This window comes from Pithys albifrons, chromosome 15 (assembly GCF_047495875.1).
Source record: "Pithys albifrons albifrons isolate INPA30051 chromosome 15, PitAlb_v1, whole genome shotgun sequence".
Lineage (NCBI taxonomy): Eukaryota > Metazoa > Chordata > Aves > Passeriformes > Thamnophilidae > Pithys > Pithys albifrons.
In genome coordinates, this window is record NC_092472.1 from 4,741,967 (window position 1) to 4,758,941 (window position 16,975).

Below are 16,975 nucleotides of genomic sequence, written 5' to 3' on the forward strand. Positions count from 1 at the left end.
TGTGTGGCTCGGCTTTGCGAAGGAGGGTTTGGGCAGGGCTGTCCCCACGTGGGTGGGCCCCTCCAGCCCGTGCAGTGCATTTTAGGTGAGGCTCAGCGTGCGCAGAACTGGCCCCACCGTTTCAGTCCTGAGGTTCATCTGCCACGGCCGAGCGAGCTTGGACAGGGACAGTGAAGTCCTCAGGACTAGAACCTACAGCACCCGGCATTTCCCAGGAGGTCTCCCATCCAAGTACTAATCCGGGGCTGACCCTGCTGAGCTTCCGAGATCTGACGGGATGGGATGGCAGGGAGGCTTGAACTGCCGTGGGACATGAATAGCACTGTTCTCAATGGACATTACAGAATCCCAGACTATTCTGGGTTGGGAGGGACCCACAAGGATCATCGAGTCCAACTCTTCAGTCAGTGGCCCACACAGGGGATTGAACCCATGACCTTGGTGTTATTACAGCCAAGTTTTAACCAACTGAGCTGATCTCAGCTGACTGAATAGTTAAAACATTCTGCAGTTTTGATGAAGGGGAAAATTGAGAAAATATGTTGCTTTTTATTAATTACGGAGATGCCTACATAGAAAAGGGCGGTGCTGAGGGTGAGTTTGCACACCTGTACAGAGCATACCTGAGGAATATCCCCAGCAGCACAAAGTCATCTGGGAATCAAGCAGAATATGCAGCAAATGTGGTGCACTGAACTCCTCACTGCTCCTCAAGAGAACCACAGACTTCAGATCTCAGTCTCCATTTAGGAACCACTTCCCATAATGTTCTCAGAGAAAACTATGAGTTGTTCAGTAGACACAGCAAGTCTGATTTCTGATTTGAGTAGAGGGACTTCTATATTAGTATTATGTATTAATTATTTTTTATGGAAGTGTCAAATAAGAGACGGCCTTGTTTGTTCTGTAGGGGCCCAAAAGGATTTTGGTTTGTTTTTCAACTTTTGGTGCTGTTACCTGAAGATTTTGGTGCTCTAATATTAATTCTTTCTCTCTAATTAAAATACAAATTAAAGATTGCTTGTGGAACAGTCCCCACTGTACTGATACTAAAGAATAAAGAGCTATCATTGAAAAATAACTTACCAGGAAGAATAAAATTGCTCTGTCTGGTGCAGACAGAAAAAGAAGTTTCAAGGGCTCTGAATGAATTCCTGTGTGTGAGCAGTATGTGCATTAGTGGTTGTGTGTGTGTTAGTAACATGGGTAACAAAAATGCAGGGCACTCTCAGGACAAGGAAATATAAAACAAAAACATCCAACCCAGCCATTTTCTAGAGCTGAAGCCTGTGGACTTCTGCACTAAGACAGGAATCTGGGAATTTAGTGCAAGTCAAGCACCAGTTCAAAATCAGCCACCTCTTAAATCCTCCCTAGTACTTATTCAGCAGGTAGAGAATTGATTACTTCTCAAAGAGGCAATAATTTCACTTTGCTGGATCTGAACAAAAAAACCTCTTCCTAAGCATCTTTCCTGCAGTTTCTCAACAAGTTCTAAAAAAAAAAGAAAAAAGAAAAAAGAAAAAAAGAATCTGTTGCTTGGATCGAAACAAGTGAAAACTCAGGAGCACAAGGACTGAGCAGCTGTGCCCCAGCAGGGCTGGGAGCCCCATCCTGCCCCATCCTGGCAGTGCCACAGCAGCCAGGAGGGAGAGCAAACACAGGAAACCTCCCCAGATGGCTCCAGCAATTGGCAGAACCCACGAGAGACACTACACGGAATAAACCAAACACAAACAGAATGACTTATTTGAACAAAAATATAAACACAGCTGAATTAATCTTCCCTAAGCCAAGTTAAATCTGTGGCGTTACTCAAACCCATGTTTATTTCAAGGGTATTTTAATTTAGTCTGCAGAGCTAATTTTTTTTAACTTTGATTTTTTTTTTGTTTGTTTGATGGTTTGTTTTCTTTTTTATTTTTTAAGCAATCATTTTCTAGGTCTTGGCCTCAAATTACAGTCAGAACAATCAGCACAAGGTTCCTTGGGCATGTGTTTTGCTTTGGGCAGCCTTGATAAAATGCACAATCTGCTCCTTGAAGGAAAGGTGGGTTACCAACATTTGGAGCCTGGGGCTCCTTCAACATTATGAGCCAACACATAAACAATGAGTTTCCCCTTTTGTTTGAAGGAGAAAAGGATGTATTTGCAGGACTAATTCTAACCACAGACACAGAAATTAAGTTGGATAAACTGCCTTTCCAAGATTACTCACTCTCTTTGAGCTCATGATAGACAGAGCCTTGATGACTAAAATTAGGAGGCAATAATGGCTCTTTCCCTACATCTTCAATTAAAGTTAAAATTATAAACTTATATAACACTGCTTGGAGTGAATGGAAGTTACATGTGCAAGGGGGAAGAAGGGATTGGAAGAAAATGCCTTAGTGTGTCAAACACCCACATACAGATTCCAGCCTGGGAAGTGTTTATGGATAGCAGGTCATTCCTGAGCTGTAAGAGGTGGAATTCTGCTTTTCTCTGTGTGCCCACCCCAAACCAGAGCCCAGCACAGCCCCATGGAATGGCAACAGAAACAATGGGAAAGGTTATTAAATCAGGTAGGAGGAACCAGCCAAGCTCTGCTTCCAGTGCTGGTTCAGGCTCAGCTTGTAAAAATGTTTCTATTTGTGTTTTTTTCTCCCCTCTCTCATTAGAGAAGATTTCATTAGAAATAAATTATTTATTTGTAAAGTTCCGCAAAATTATGTTTTAACTGAATGTCATTCTGGGCTCCTGAGTGCCACAGGCACTCTGGAAATAACATTATCATCCTCAACATTTTATACTGAAGCTTTCAGAGAATATACTTTATACTGTTAAATGTCAATTTGCATATGAAAATTGACCACTAGCAAAAACCAGAGTTTGTGTGTTTGTGCATCCAATAATTATCCATTCATATTAATTATTTTGTCCTTTTTAATGAAGATGACAACAACTCTAAACCATAAATCTTAATGTGCCTTTCCTTTAAAAGGTATGTTTTTAAAAGCTTACTGGAATGGTTAAACTTACAGAGTCAAGTCTATTTATCTAAATCATCTCATCCCCAGAAAGGAGAGGATAAAACCCAAAATTCCTGATCAGTAAATGATGGTAAAGTAGAACATTAGAATCCAAAGAGACTCAATTATGAAATAACTAATGATAAAAACTCTCTCTTCCTCTTATACTGCAAGAAAATGTCCTTGTTCCCTGACACTGTAAAATACCACCTGAAACATTTCCCTTGGCCTGGGAGGTGATTTAGGGGTCACTGAAGTGTCTGGCACCTCTGAGGCTCCCGAGCTGCTGCTCCTGCTCATGGGGCAGTTTGACTGATGAGTTCTCAGCATTTCTGCTCTGCACAGATCTGTGTGTCTCTCCCAAGGGATGAGCTATAAGCCATGTGCAGGAAAACATTTTTTAAGACAGTAAATATAGGACTATCAGGACATGGAGGGAACAGATGCACAGAGGCAAAGTGGTTTTTAATCTTGGCCTTGAACCAAAAGCTTTGCACTGTGGAATACAGACCAAAATGGAAATTCCATCTGCTCATTTGTTCCCCACTTAGTTGACACAGAAATGCCCTGAATGATTTAAAGTATTAAACATAGCTGGGTACACCAGATATTTATATTTACATGTGTCTAAAATGATGCCTTTTTCTCTGCCATTTACTCTTACACAGGTTGCTGGGAATTAATTATTTGTGTGACTACAAAGCCTGAATATCTAATTGAAAATTTACTGTGGAAATTCACTCTGAAGCACAGGACAAGGTGAGTCCCTGCCCAAAGAGCCTGATGGGAGTGCAGATGTCAGATAGGGGAGAAACCAAAGGATATTCAGTGCCCAGGTAGGCACAGCCAGCAGGGCAGGAGATGTGGATCACCCTATCCCACCATCCCTATTTCTATTCCATCACTAAAAATATCTCATACCTGTGATTTAAAATTTCATTTTCAAAATGACTGCAGAAAATACTTGAGGAAAGTCAGTTCTTCACAGGGGTTATTTTTCTCACAATAAACACTGAGAAAACTTAGAGTTGCCTGGTAAATATGATAATTTGGTATTAATTATTCACTGCTGCTTCTGACAGATACTCTCTACCAAAGACTGGAAGTTTTGGCTTATCAATATCTGTCACAAGGAAGGGGGATAAGGAAAAATTTGGAATAAGGAGGATCCCCAGAGGTCATTTAATTCTATCTCCTGCATAACAAAGGGCTGCCTCCAATGTAAGTCTTGTTGCTCAGAAGCTTTTTCAGAGGAATTCTGAAAATTTGGATTAAGATCCTGCAACCTCTCTGGGCCTCCATTCCAGTGTCTTGTTGCTGTCACTGCAACAAAAGTTTTAAGTCCAAGTAGATCACTCTGGAGGGCCCTCTCTTGCTGCACAAAGCCATTCCTTTGGCTCTGAGTGCTCAGGATTTCCCTTTCTGGGAGAGGAAAAGCCCAGTGACACACATTGACCAGAAACACTGAGCACAGGACATTTTAATGGCTTTTCAAAGAGTTGTGTAATTACCTTTTTGAATTCTGCTGTCCTCTGATATTCACAGAGCATCATGTCAAAGAAAATGGGGATGGTGGCCTTTCTCAGCTCGACCTCGGGAATGAGAGTCATCTCCAGGATGGGCCCAACCATGCCAGGGATAAAGCAGATTTTATTCTGGCCTGAAACCAAACCACAAAGTGAATAATTGAGGAGAAAAAAAAATTAGTTTTTAGGAAAGCAAGTAGGACATGCAATCATTTAAAGCTCTGTTTAAACCTTCTGTGGTGATGAAGTCTTACAACTCAGTGACTCTACCAAAGCTGGGAGCATGGGAGTGGATCCTGTCTCCTCCCAGGGTGCCAGGATTCAGTGCCAGGGATGAACATGTGCACCAGCTGAGCTGGCATTTCTCAGTGAACACTTCAGTGTTCCAGCTTTTGGAAACTCCTTGACAATATTTAGAGTGGAAAGTAATAAAGAAACCCAAGAACCCCCCAATTCTGTCAGAGAGCCACACAGCAATGCCACGTGGTGGAGCCTTTCTTGAGAAGAAGAAAACCATTGCTTGCTCTTGTTTCTGAATAACATCACACATTAAAACCAATAAATCAAACCAACCAAAGCATCAAAACTGCAGTAGCAGAGACACCATTGATACAACTCTAAAGTAAACAATAAATAATGCAGAGGAAAAGGACACCACACCCAGACCAATGTGGTCAAGTGAATGCCCTTTATTACACACTGCACATGGTTTATATGGGGTTAAAGCTACATTCTATTGGCTAAAGTGAACCTCACACCATCTAATTGCAAATCCTCATTGGTTATAGTCCCTATCTCACAAGTCCACTGTTTTGGTGAACTCATCCTGACTGTTTTCAGGAACATTTCCAGAGTCCTGTGGGAAACCTGAGGAGTTCTCATGAGAAACCTCTGGGGAGTTGCTGAGAACTCCTGGGGAGTGATTTCTCTTTTACTGGTCTCCAGTAGCTCTGGCCTTGATTATTCTTAGCTGCTTTCAGTCTCACAGGGTCTTATATTGATCTGAATTGCTCACTTTTGATTTTTCTGTACCTCCACCACTCAACTTCTAAAACCACACAGAATTATATGGAGCACAAGTGTTGTATCAGATCCCAACAAACACCCAAACCTGATCAGATCCCAGACCTGCAAAGGAACCTCAGCAGGGTCCAAGCTGTGCTTCAAAGGCTGCTCTGGTGTGGAGAAGCCCAGCAGCAAACCCCCTGACCTGGGTGAGAATGTCAATACTGCCTGAAGCTTCTAAGGACACAAAAATATTCTCATAAACAAATGTGACTGGACTTGTTCCATAACTAACCATTCTGACTCTGATGTTCCTCTCCTCTTAGTGCCATACTGATTTTCCACGCAGTTATCACAGAAAAATTTTACAAGATAAAACAAATATTCTACAAATCTCAGTTACTAAGAAAAAAAATTCTCAAAGAGTATCTTATTAACTCCTTATTAAAGGAGGAATAGCAGAATCTGTCTAGGCAAGAAATATTAAAATACTTTAGAATTTTAATCCAAACAGATTCCAAATTTGAGTCTCCTGAGCAGGAATTTTCCCAGGAAAAATTTATCCAGTCTCAATTTCCTAAAAATAAGGTTTCTGAAATCTGATTTCAGCCATTTTTGCAATCTGAGAGATTGTCCTCTTAGAAACATAAAACTGGCAGAAGTCAAACTGTACCTCATGGCAGTTCCGAGCTTAATCACCAGAGTGAAAACACATTTTGAGTTCAAAGAACAGAAATATTTACTCAAGCACTTCATGTCAGAGATTTTTCAAGGAAACAAGAAACATGAGACAGGTTCAGCTGTGCAAGAACTCACCAAGTTTGTACCACATGTCACGGATGGCAAAGCCAATTAAACGCCTCATATCTCCATACCTGGGAAAAGAGAAGTACAAAAAGTATCTTTATCGTTACCTTTCTTATCATTTTACTACAAAATTAAACATACAAACTGAAATATACATTTGTGCTTACTTGGTCTGGATTTTGTTGTATTTTGCATGGGAAAAGTTTTCTAGTTGTAGTGAATCCTGGGTAATAAAAGCCACAGCCAAATGAAAATAGTTGTTCCACAGCTGTAAATTAAATATAAGGAAATTATAATAATTTTGAAGAGAGCAGGAATAATATTAAATGATGCATAATGCAGAATAATTGATGAGACCACAGGATGCAAACAATATGAGACTTCTGTATTATGCAAAGATGCACATCCTTAGTATTATGCAATTAGCAGAAAAGCAAGAAAGATGAATTTTAATAACCACTACTACAGGTTTGCTCTTAATAACAGAGCAGCTGAATAAATATTGCTAAAAAAAGATTCACAGGAGATTCATTAGCCAGCAACATTAAACCCTGAGCCAAAGCAGGGCTGGGGAAACATATTAGTGCTGGTGAAGCTGAACCTGGAGCTGAAGGCACCACTGTAATTACACTGCACTTGAGCAGCTCTTCAAAAGGCCTCTGCTGCCTCCTCTCTGGGTTCTGATTCAACCACCATCTGTATGACATTCCAATATAATTAGTGAAGAGCTCTCTCCGTGAAAGAAGGACAAATACAGCCCTAAATGACTGCTGATGTCAGGCACTCAAAGCAGATGAACCCTCTCACTCCTCCAGTGCAGAACCCTCCACTCCTGAAGGCAAATTACTCCTTTTCCAGACAATCCAAGTCCTGCTCACACACGAGAAATGCAGAGGGAAAACTGCACCAGGAAACATGAATTGAAGGAAGGAAATACTGTTTTCAGAAGCTTCTAAGCAGTCAGCTACAGCTTCAGACACTTGTCTTAGAAACAAAGCTGCATCTGAGGTGACCTCAGCACTGTCTGGAACTCCCTGAAGGGAAGTTGTGGCCAGGTGGGGGTTGGTCTCTTCTCCCAGGCACTCAGCAATAGGACAAGGGGGCACGATGGGCTCAAGCTCTGCCAGGGGAAATTGAAGTTGGAGAGCAGAAAGAAATTCTTTGCAGAGAGAGTGCTCAGGCATTGGAATGGGCTGCCCAGAGAGGGGGTGGATTCCCCATCCCTGGAGGTTTTTCAGCTGACCTTGGCCATGGCACTGAGTGCCATGATCTGGTAAAGGGACTGGAGTTGGACCAAGGGTTGGACTTGATGATCTCGGAGGTCTTTTCCAACCCAATACGTTCTAGGATTCCATGATCTGGAAAACAGTGGCAGAGGTACCACAGAGAGATAAAAAGGCAAAGGTAAATGTGTTCAGTGGTAATTTAAAGGATGGAAACAGAATATGTAGCAGAGCTCTCCCTTGTGTATGGTGCAATACAACCTGGTGTGGAACCCACCCTAGAAATATGATGCTCCTTCAAAAAACTGAGGTGAAAAAGTCCAGGAAAAACAGAGGCTGACACCCCAAACCACACTCAGAACCACAGCCATTTCCTACCATAAATTCTCAAGCCTTGTCTGTAAGGTGTAGAAGACCCTGCAGTTAATTTATTCCTCCCTCTGAGGCCAACCAGAGCCCTCCTTGGCAGAGCTGCCCATTTCAAAGCCCTCTGAGGGCTGTGTATGTCTGGCAGCATTCACAGCCCAGTTGGTTCTGCTGCAGACACACCAACCCAACACCATCCCAATCCGGAGCCTTCTTCATCAGGAAAAACGTTATTTATGCCCTGGCAGGCCTCTTTTCCCCTCCTCCTCAATATTTTAAAGGATTATTTGGTCCAATGCAGAGTTCTCAGCCCCCTGGGCAGCTGTTTGTTGAGGTGCAGGGCAATCACTTGGCATGTGCCAGTTTTAAAAGCAAATTGGAAAAATTTCTCCAGCTGTTCTAGATTATGGAGAGAAAAATGAAGCCTTATTACTAAAGATAATGGTCTATTTACTCACTTAATAGCTCCAAGTTCAGTGCCACCTTTGTCAGAGTCACAACCTATAAACTCAATAACCTGATTTATAAAACACGTTTCTTTTTGTCCTCAGAGTACCCCACAAAGGGCTGAAAAAGGAAGAGCCTTTGTATTTCAATAAGGACTTTTAAATTAAGCTTTTAAGAACCAAAACTGACTTTAAAACCCTGTGAGGCAAAGTAACCTCTTAAAACTACAGAAACAGAATTTAAAAATGCAAAAAAAATATTCTTATGAGACCCATTTTGTTTTCTCTTAAGGCCACAATAACATTCCAGTAAGACATTCACTTCAGGAATGATCTCTTTCATGTCCTGGAATAGAGTTATTTGTCATTTAAAACAAAATAATTTCAAAGAAACATCACTATTTTTGTGAGCCTTCTGAGTTAACCACTGCTTCTGTTTGCTTACAGCCAAGATATATTAATTAATAAAAACACAGAGGGGAAATCAAATTTTAATTTATAATGAAGAAAATGAGACAAAATGCTTTGCACTATTCAGACCCTCTTTAGTCTGGGAGCAGCTTTTTAAACGGGGATATTTAGGGAACTGTTAGAAGGTTTGCAGAGCTTTTATTTGTGGAAGAACAGCAAGGTGTCTGCTTGACTTGGGCTTTAAAGTCTCTTACAAGGACTATGAGGATGCCACAATTCTTTACAAGGCTCTACTTATTTCCTCTAACACTGCTTTGCTTACCCAGAGCCTCCAGATATTTGACAAATCAGGAGAGGAAAGAGCATTAATGCATCCCCTTGAACTATGAGGCTGAACTACAACATCCCTGGTTGGTTGGTAACACTGTGGAAGTGCCACAGGAAAGAGCTGAAATGAAAGCTCCCCATTAAACAAAAAGCTGAAATAAAAGCTCCCCATTAAATAAAAAGCTGAAACAAAAACTCCCCATTAAACAAAAAGCTGAAACAAAAGCTCCCCATTAAAGTGCTGCTTTGCCATTGGAAAGGGGAGTTCACTGCTCAATAAAAAAGCTCTGGTAGATGCACATTCTTTTGAGCATTCTGGGTGGTGTTGGCAGCCTGGACATGGTGATGTCCCCCAGACCTTTGCTCTCTGCTTTTAGAAATGACTGACACGTTGCTCAGTGAAAAGGGATCAAATGCTGCAGATATCACAGCTTATAAATTGGTAGTTAATAAACTGAGAGAGGCCAAGAGAGATTACATCATAAATATGGCAAGGATCTGAGTTGCCAACAGGGCTATTTACTAAAAATAAATTTTAAGTTTTTCAGAAGAAACAGCTTTCCCTATGACTCAAAAATCTGAAATAACATTATATTTATATACACACATACATACATATATATACACAAATATACATATATATGCACACATATCTATAGATATACACACATATATACATATATACACACACATATATACATAAATACATATATTTGCAAAGTCATTCCATTTGAAGGTATGAAATTTTTAATGAAATAAATGGGGAAAAACCTCTGCATTTCATGTAGCTGAATGTGAACTGAATGTTTTGCCTTCCTTTTTCCTCTTATTTTTTAAAGTCTTCCTGTGTGCAGCCCCTTCATAGAATCATAGAATCGATTGGGCTGGAATTCCCAGAGAAGCTGTGACTGTCCCTGGATCCCTGGAAGTGTCCAAGGCCAGGTTGGACAGGGTTTGGAGCACCCTGGGCTGGTGGGAGGTGTCCCTGCCCATGGGATCCTTCCCATCTCCTCCACCACCCGGCATCCCATGAAATCATAGAATCATAGAATGGATTGGGTTGGAAAAGACCTCTGAGATCATCAAGTCCAACCCTTGGTCCAACTCCAGTCCCTTTACCAGATCATGGCACTCAGTGCCACGGCCAAGCTCAGCTGAAAAACCTCCAGGGATGGGGAATCCACCCCCTCTCTGGGCAGCCCATTCCAATCCCTGAGCACTCTCTCTGCAAAGAAGTTTTTTCTGATCTCCACCTTCAATTTCCCCTGGCAGAGCTTGAGCCCATCGTGCCCCCTTGTCCTATTGCTGAGTGCCTGGGAGAAGAGACCAACCCCCACCTGGCCAGAACTTCCCTTCAGGCAGTTCCAGACAGTGCTGAGGTCACCTCTGAGCCTCCTCTTCTCCAGGCTGAACACCCCCAGCTCCCTCAGCCTCTCCCCACAGCACTTGTGCTCCAGTCCCTTCTCCAGCCTCCTTGCTTTGTGCCCAGGGGGTTTTATGCTGAGGACCAAGAGGCCAACACCCAAACAGTGTTTAGCACAATAAACCTGAACATTCACGTGCAGCACAGTGGAATCACCTAAACCAGACTGGAAGTCACAAGATGGACTAAAATGCCAACCTTAAGAAATCAAGAAGGCAAAGCCCTGAACTTTATGGTCAGAGTGAAACAGAATCAGTTTTCATACAGTTCTTTGCCAGTGTGTTTTCCGTCTGTTTCTATCAGGCAGCACTCAGGCACAGATCATCAATCTAGAACTGTATTTACATTTTAATAACTGTTTAATGAATGCCAACACTACAAATAATTTTTCCTAGAGGAAACCTAACATGGTAAAATGCATAACCTGATATTTAAGTTATGCAGAATGATTTGCAGCAACCTAAAAAACCCCCCTAAATTTATTTAAAAATTGAGAGGAAACTAATAAAATAAAGAAAGACATAAAGGTAGAATTGTCAGGGAAGACTACAAGTTAAAACAAATCTTAAGTGCTAAATGCTCCAGAGTAAAACAAAGTTAAGCTCTTTCTGTTTTACATACACAGCACTGACATTGCAAAGGCTCCATCCAGTATATCCAACTGACTCTCTGAATGCACTGGGGTGGCTGACAAAAAAATGAGTTTTCTGCTTGCCAGTCCTGAACAGAATCAGAGATCAAAATTCTGTGTGGGTGCCTTGTCATAAATAATCCCACTGTGGTTCTCATGTGCAGTCAGAGATGGTCCAACCCTGCCCCACTCACATCACCAACCCGCCTGGGGCTGCTGCTCAGGACCACAAGGGGCTCTGGCACATCCCACCTGACCCAGCCAGAAATCCTAAAGACTTACTTGGACTTCAAAATTCATGTTCTCCAAAAATTTCTGGTTCATCGTCTCCGCAAATTTGTTGATGGCTCTCAAGAACACCCTGAAAAAGCCAAGCAATGATACAGATAAAGCAATGGGACCCCTGGGAGTCATTTCCAAGCACACACAGCATTGATGGAAGCACATTTAGCACTGCACACCTTAAAGCAGCAAAGTTCACACATGGGGGCATTTATTCTGTGCCATGGAGGGGGTTTGTAGTCTGTTACCCACAAAGGAAAAATCACACACACCATTGTCAGAAAGTTTCTCCATCTCTGTTGAGGAAGTCATACAATAGAATTTCTTCCCCTCTGCTGCACTTCTGAGCAAACAGAGCAGCTCTTACAAACACAGTTACCCTCTGACAAAAGCAAGTCATTTCTAGGGGTGTCACTGCCTCCTCCCCATGGGTTTGACAGCTCAAAGAGTTTGTGCTCACATTGACTCAGGAGCTGTCACCGCATTTTTCCCAAATAAAAGACATAAAGTGCAGCCTTTCAGCTTTCTCACAAGTGGGGAGGGCAGGATGAGTCCTCTGCCCACCTTCCTCCTCAGGCTGATTATAAAAACACGTTCAAATCTGAGTTGCTAGACAGTTATTTCTTCCAGGAGGAAGAGCATGAACATCATGGACTTGATGATCTTGGAGGTCTTTTCCAAGCCAATTGATTCTATGATTCTGTGATTCTATGATCACACTTCTGGCTGGACAAGCAGCACCTATTGAAGCTCCTGATTAATACAGTGTGATTAAGTCATGTTTGTAAAGCTGATTTCTTTGTCTGAATTCCCACAGGACGCTTGTAAAACAAAAATCAATTGTATCTCTAAATATTTATGAAGTTTATTTAAATAACTTATTTAAAGAATTCACTTGTTTGCAAAATGGTAAATTGACTGAAGGTGGTCCGTTTGCCTTTGTTTCATAGCAGAGAACATTTCTTGAAATTAAGTGGAAATATTTCTAGAGCAAACACTGTGTGGGCAAACAGGTGCAGTGTGAAAGGTGGAGACAAGGAAAAGCTGTTCAGATACAATGCCTGGCTGCCAACCAGCTATTCCCTGAAATGGTCTAACAGTTATAACAGCCAGGGCCAGAAATCCCCACCATCTCAGGGATCAGTAGCATCAGAGAAAGCAGTAATTCAATAATTAGAGTTCTTAGGAAAGGATTAAGAGACTGCAGGATATCCACAAGTTGCTGTCAAAGGGAATGCTGTGTCCTTGGGTTGGATTCTCTGGGTGTGCCATCTCAAAAATATGAACACAGACAAAAAAGAGAAGAGAGAAGAAAACAAGCAAATAAATGTGACACAGAAATGATGGAGCACAGTTAATGGGCTGTGGCTGAGACCTGGTTCCCTCAGTCAGGGGACACTGCAGGACTGAGCAGGGAGGGGACACGATCTATAAAATCGAAAGTGCCATGGAGATGAGAGACTGAGTGTTCCCAGCTCCCAGGGGAGACCAGAGAGCTCTGAGCACAACCAGAAAGTGCATTCCAAACAAGCCAAACCAGCTCTTGTGTTCATCCTGCTCAACTCTCCAACTCACTGCTGCAGGATGCTGGGAATGCCTGAATTTTGTGCTGACTTAGGAGTGATTAGACGCATCAAAGGCAGGAGGAAAGGGAGGAGGATTCAATGCCATTGGGTCACTGGGGGCTGGCAGAACACAACAAACATGTTACTGCTTCCCAGCTCTGCTGTTACACTCATCCCCAGACAGCAGCCTGTGAGAAACACAAAAGGCAGGGAAAGGAACTTTAGTCTCACCACAAAAAAATAAAATCAAATCGGAATAAAATTCAGTTTCTTAATGAGGGAGGTAAAGCAAAAGTTCAGCTTTTGGCAGGCTGATGGCAGGGAATTCCACAGAGCAATGGCCCAGAGGAGCTGCTTCATCAGAGCAGCAACCCACTGGCTGGAGTGGAATCCCTTGCCATGGGTGAGTTTCTCCAGGAGAAAAACATTCCTTGCAAAAACTTAAGGATTTTCTTTTCATCCATGTAACAATCAAAGTGGGGTTGGATTGTGGGTTGGACTTGATGATCTCTGAGGTCTCTTCCAACCCAACTGATTCTGTGATTCCTCTGCATTGCTGTCGTGATGAAGGCAATAAAGCGATTTATACACAGTGTCACATCTTGCCAAGTCCTTCAGTTAATGTGGCCAGAGGGATGTGACAGCAGCTGTGGCACTGGGAGGGCACAGAGTTCCAGGGGTGCTGTGCCCCTCACAGCACCCCCACACTCAGCTCAGCCTCCTCAGGGGTCCAGGGCATGCTCTGCTCTCAGCTTGTAACACCAGCACAGCTAATCCTGCCAGCTGTGAAAAGCAGAGTGTCACCAAATCACCTCAAGTTCAAGCCATGTGATTTTGCTCCATCATGCCCCTGCAGGCTGTGCCCGCTGTGCTGAGCAGCATCTGCTCACACACAGTGCCCTGGGCACCCACTGCTGGTTCCCAGATTATTGCACTTGCACTGCCACCTTTAAAGTGATCAGCTCTTACTCTGGAAAATGGGATTTCTGCTGCAAACTGTCCCTCACTGCCCCCAGAAAAACACCCTCGTTCATAGAATCATAGAATCGATTGGGTTGGAAAAGACCTCCAAGATCATCAAGTCCAACCCTTGGTCCAACTCCAGTCCCTTTACCAGATCATGGCACTCAGCGCCACGGCCAAGCTCAGTTTCAAAACCTCCAGGGATGGGGAATCCACCCCCTCTCTGGGCAGCCCACTCCAATGCCTGAGCACTCTCTCTGCAAAGAATTTCTTTCTGATCTGCAACTTCAATTTCCCCTGGCAGAGCTTGAGCCCATCGTGCCCCCTTGTCCTATTGCTGAGTGCCTGGGAGAAGAGACCAACCCACACCTGGCCACAACTTCCCTTCAGGGAGTTCCAGACAGTGCTGAGGTCACCTCTGAGCCTCCTCTTCTCCAGGCTAAACACCCCCAGCTCCCTCAGCCTCTCCCCACAGCACTTGTGCTCCACTCCCTTCTCCAGCTTTGTTGCTCTTCTCTGGACTCGCTCCAGCACCTCAATATCCTTTCTGAACTGAGGGGCCCAGAACTGAACACAACACTCAAGGTGTGGCCTCCCCAAGGCAGAGTCCAGGGGAAGGGTCACTGCCCTGGGCCTGCTGGCCACACTAGTTTGGATCCAGGCCAGGATCCCATTGGCCTTCTTGGCCACCTGGGCACACTGTTGGCTCCTGTTGAGCTTCCTGTCCCTCAGTCCCCCCAGGTCCCTCTGCCTGGCTGCTCTCCAGCCACTCTGTGCCCAGCCTGGAGCGCTGCAGGGGGTTGGGGTGGCCAAAGGGCAGGACCTGCACTTGGCCTTATTGAACCTCATCCCATTGGAATCAGCCCATCTCTCAAGTCTATCCAGATCCCTCTGCAGTGCTCTCCTGCCTTCCAGCAGGTCGACACTCCCTCCCAACTTGGTGTCATCAGCAAATTTGCTGACGATGGACTCAATCCCCTCATCTAAATCATCAATAAAGATGTTAAACAGGACTGGACCCAACACAGACCCCTGGGGAACACCACAGGTGACTGGCCGCCAGCTGGATGCAGCTCCATTCACCAGCACTCTCTGGGCCCGACCCTCCAGCCAGCTCCTAATCCAGGAGAGGATACACTTGTCCAGGCCATGGGCTAACAGCTTTTCCAGGAGTATATTATGGGAGACAGTGTCAAAGGCCTTGCTGAAGTCCAGATAGACACACCCACAGCCTTCTCCTCATCCACCCTAACAATCCGCTCACACAGGTACATTTGTGTCCTCAGAGCTGCCCCATCCCTGCACCAACAGCTCCAGGTGTTGCCAAGGAAGGGGATTCTCAAAACAGAGCGCTCTACTTGAGGCAGCCCAAAAAGCCCCAGGGAGAGGCAGAATGACAGGCACCCACAGGGCACTCTGTGGCATCACCCCCACCCCTGTGCCCAGCAGGAGTTTCAGGGCAAGGCCTTTTCAGGGTCTGTCTCTCTGTATTTTCTGTCTTGCTCCAGATCCTTGGATTTACAGTCTGCTTCTTGCCAGCTCACAGGAGCAAGTTCTTCAGCTCCAGTTGCTCCAAGAGGAGATTTCCCTTCACACCCCAACATTTTGGTTGGAGCAGGAGGAGGGTCCTCCCCTTCTGAGGCTTTTTTGACTTCCCAAATTCTGTGCATTTTCACTACTTAACACCTGTCACCTAAAATCCAGTTTGGGCAGACTCTGGGCTGGTGTGGATTGTTTTGCATTAAAATAATCCCACAATTTTACATATTTTACTCTTAGCATGGAAGTATCATGCAAGGTATGGCAGAAATAATCATAACTTACACACACATGACATCTATGACTGCAAATCTATTTGACAATATGGACATATTCTTGTCTTGCTTTTTGCAAGAGCTTGTGCTTTAATGTTAGCCACACATAAAAAGTCTCAAGGACACCAGAGAAATGCTGAGGAATTTAATGCCCAGTAACATTTACTGGTAATACAAAAATATTTACAGGTTTTTATACAATATCATTATATGTAAACTGTCTTCTGTGAATGTCCCTTTCCCTCTCACAGATATTTTTATCTGACAGACTGGAATGACACATTTTCAGGGAACATGCAATATTTCCAGGCTGTCAAGTTCCAAACATTTTCATGCATCTGTATTTTGCCTAAAGGGTGTATCTATTCCTGTCATTGGAGTCACTTAGGCAGTAGGTTTGGATTCTATTCCTGGCTCCTGCCAATGCCATGTGTCCTGCCCCACTGATTTGTTTCCATGTGCCTCAGTCTCCCCTTTCACCAAAAAGGGGCAGTAATTAAGTAGCCACTGGTATTTATAGAAGAGTTTGTGATGAAAACAAGAAAAAATATAATTCTCCTTGATAGTGACATCATAGCCTTATGTCAAGAATTAAACCCTGAATCCAAAATTAGAGAGATAAAGTCATTTGACTGGTTGTGATTATTCATGACATCAGTTATCAATTAGAACTGACAGAGTGGAGGAGCTGCAGCAGGGACAGATGGTCAGAGGGGCCCAACCCAGCCCAGAGGAGCACAGTGTGTCCTGTCTGATTGCAGGAGGAGTTACTGGGGCAAATTACTCTCTTGTCACAGTGTGAAATAACTGACTTTCCCTTTTTCTGCAACAGAACACTGGAGTTTTCCTTTCCCCTCAGCCTGGGGATTGCTGCTCAGCTTTGCTTTGCAAGACTGTGCTGAACAGCACTGACCACAGGACAGGATCTTCCTTTCTCTCACAGAAAATGTCATGCCATGTTTCTTGTCTTTAATATTCACATTTTCCTTTAATTTTAATCATCACACAAGGCTACAAATAGGTTCTTTTGGGTATTTAATCATGATAACTTTTCTAGACTCACTTAATACAGAATTAATTTCTCATCAGCTTAAATAATCTTGTTCTAAAAGTGCTGAAATTCCTTTACTCTCAATAACTCCCATGATACTTCCTGAGTTTATGGAGATTGATGC

The 16,975-nt window shown here is 43.4% G+C and overlaps 1 protein-coding gene across 2 annotated transcripts in view; it reads right to left on the minus strand.

Annotated features, from left to right (window-relative positions):
* DOCK2 (dedicator of cytokinesis 2) overlaps positions 1-16,975 on the minus strand; it is a 184,486-nt gene that overhangs the window by 37,083 nt on the left and 130,428 nt on the right. For both annotated transcript variants that reach the window (XM_071569841.1, XM_071569840.1), the window contains 4 exons: positions 11,459-11,537; positions 6,517-6,617; positions 6,359-6,417; positions 4,523-4,671 (listed from right to left, as the gene is read on the minus strand). In XM_071569841.1, the coding sequence (XP_071425942.1) occupies positions 4,523-4,671; positions 6,359-6,417; positions 6,517-6,617; positions 11,459-11,537 (388 nt within the window). The remainder of the gene's footprint in view (positions 1-4,522; positions 4,672-6,358; positions 6,418-6,516; positions 6,618-11,458; positions 11,538-16,975) is intronic.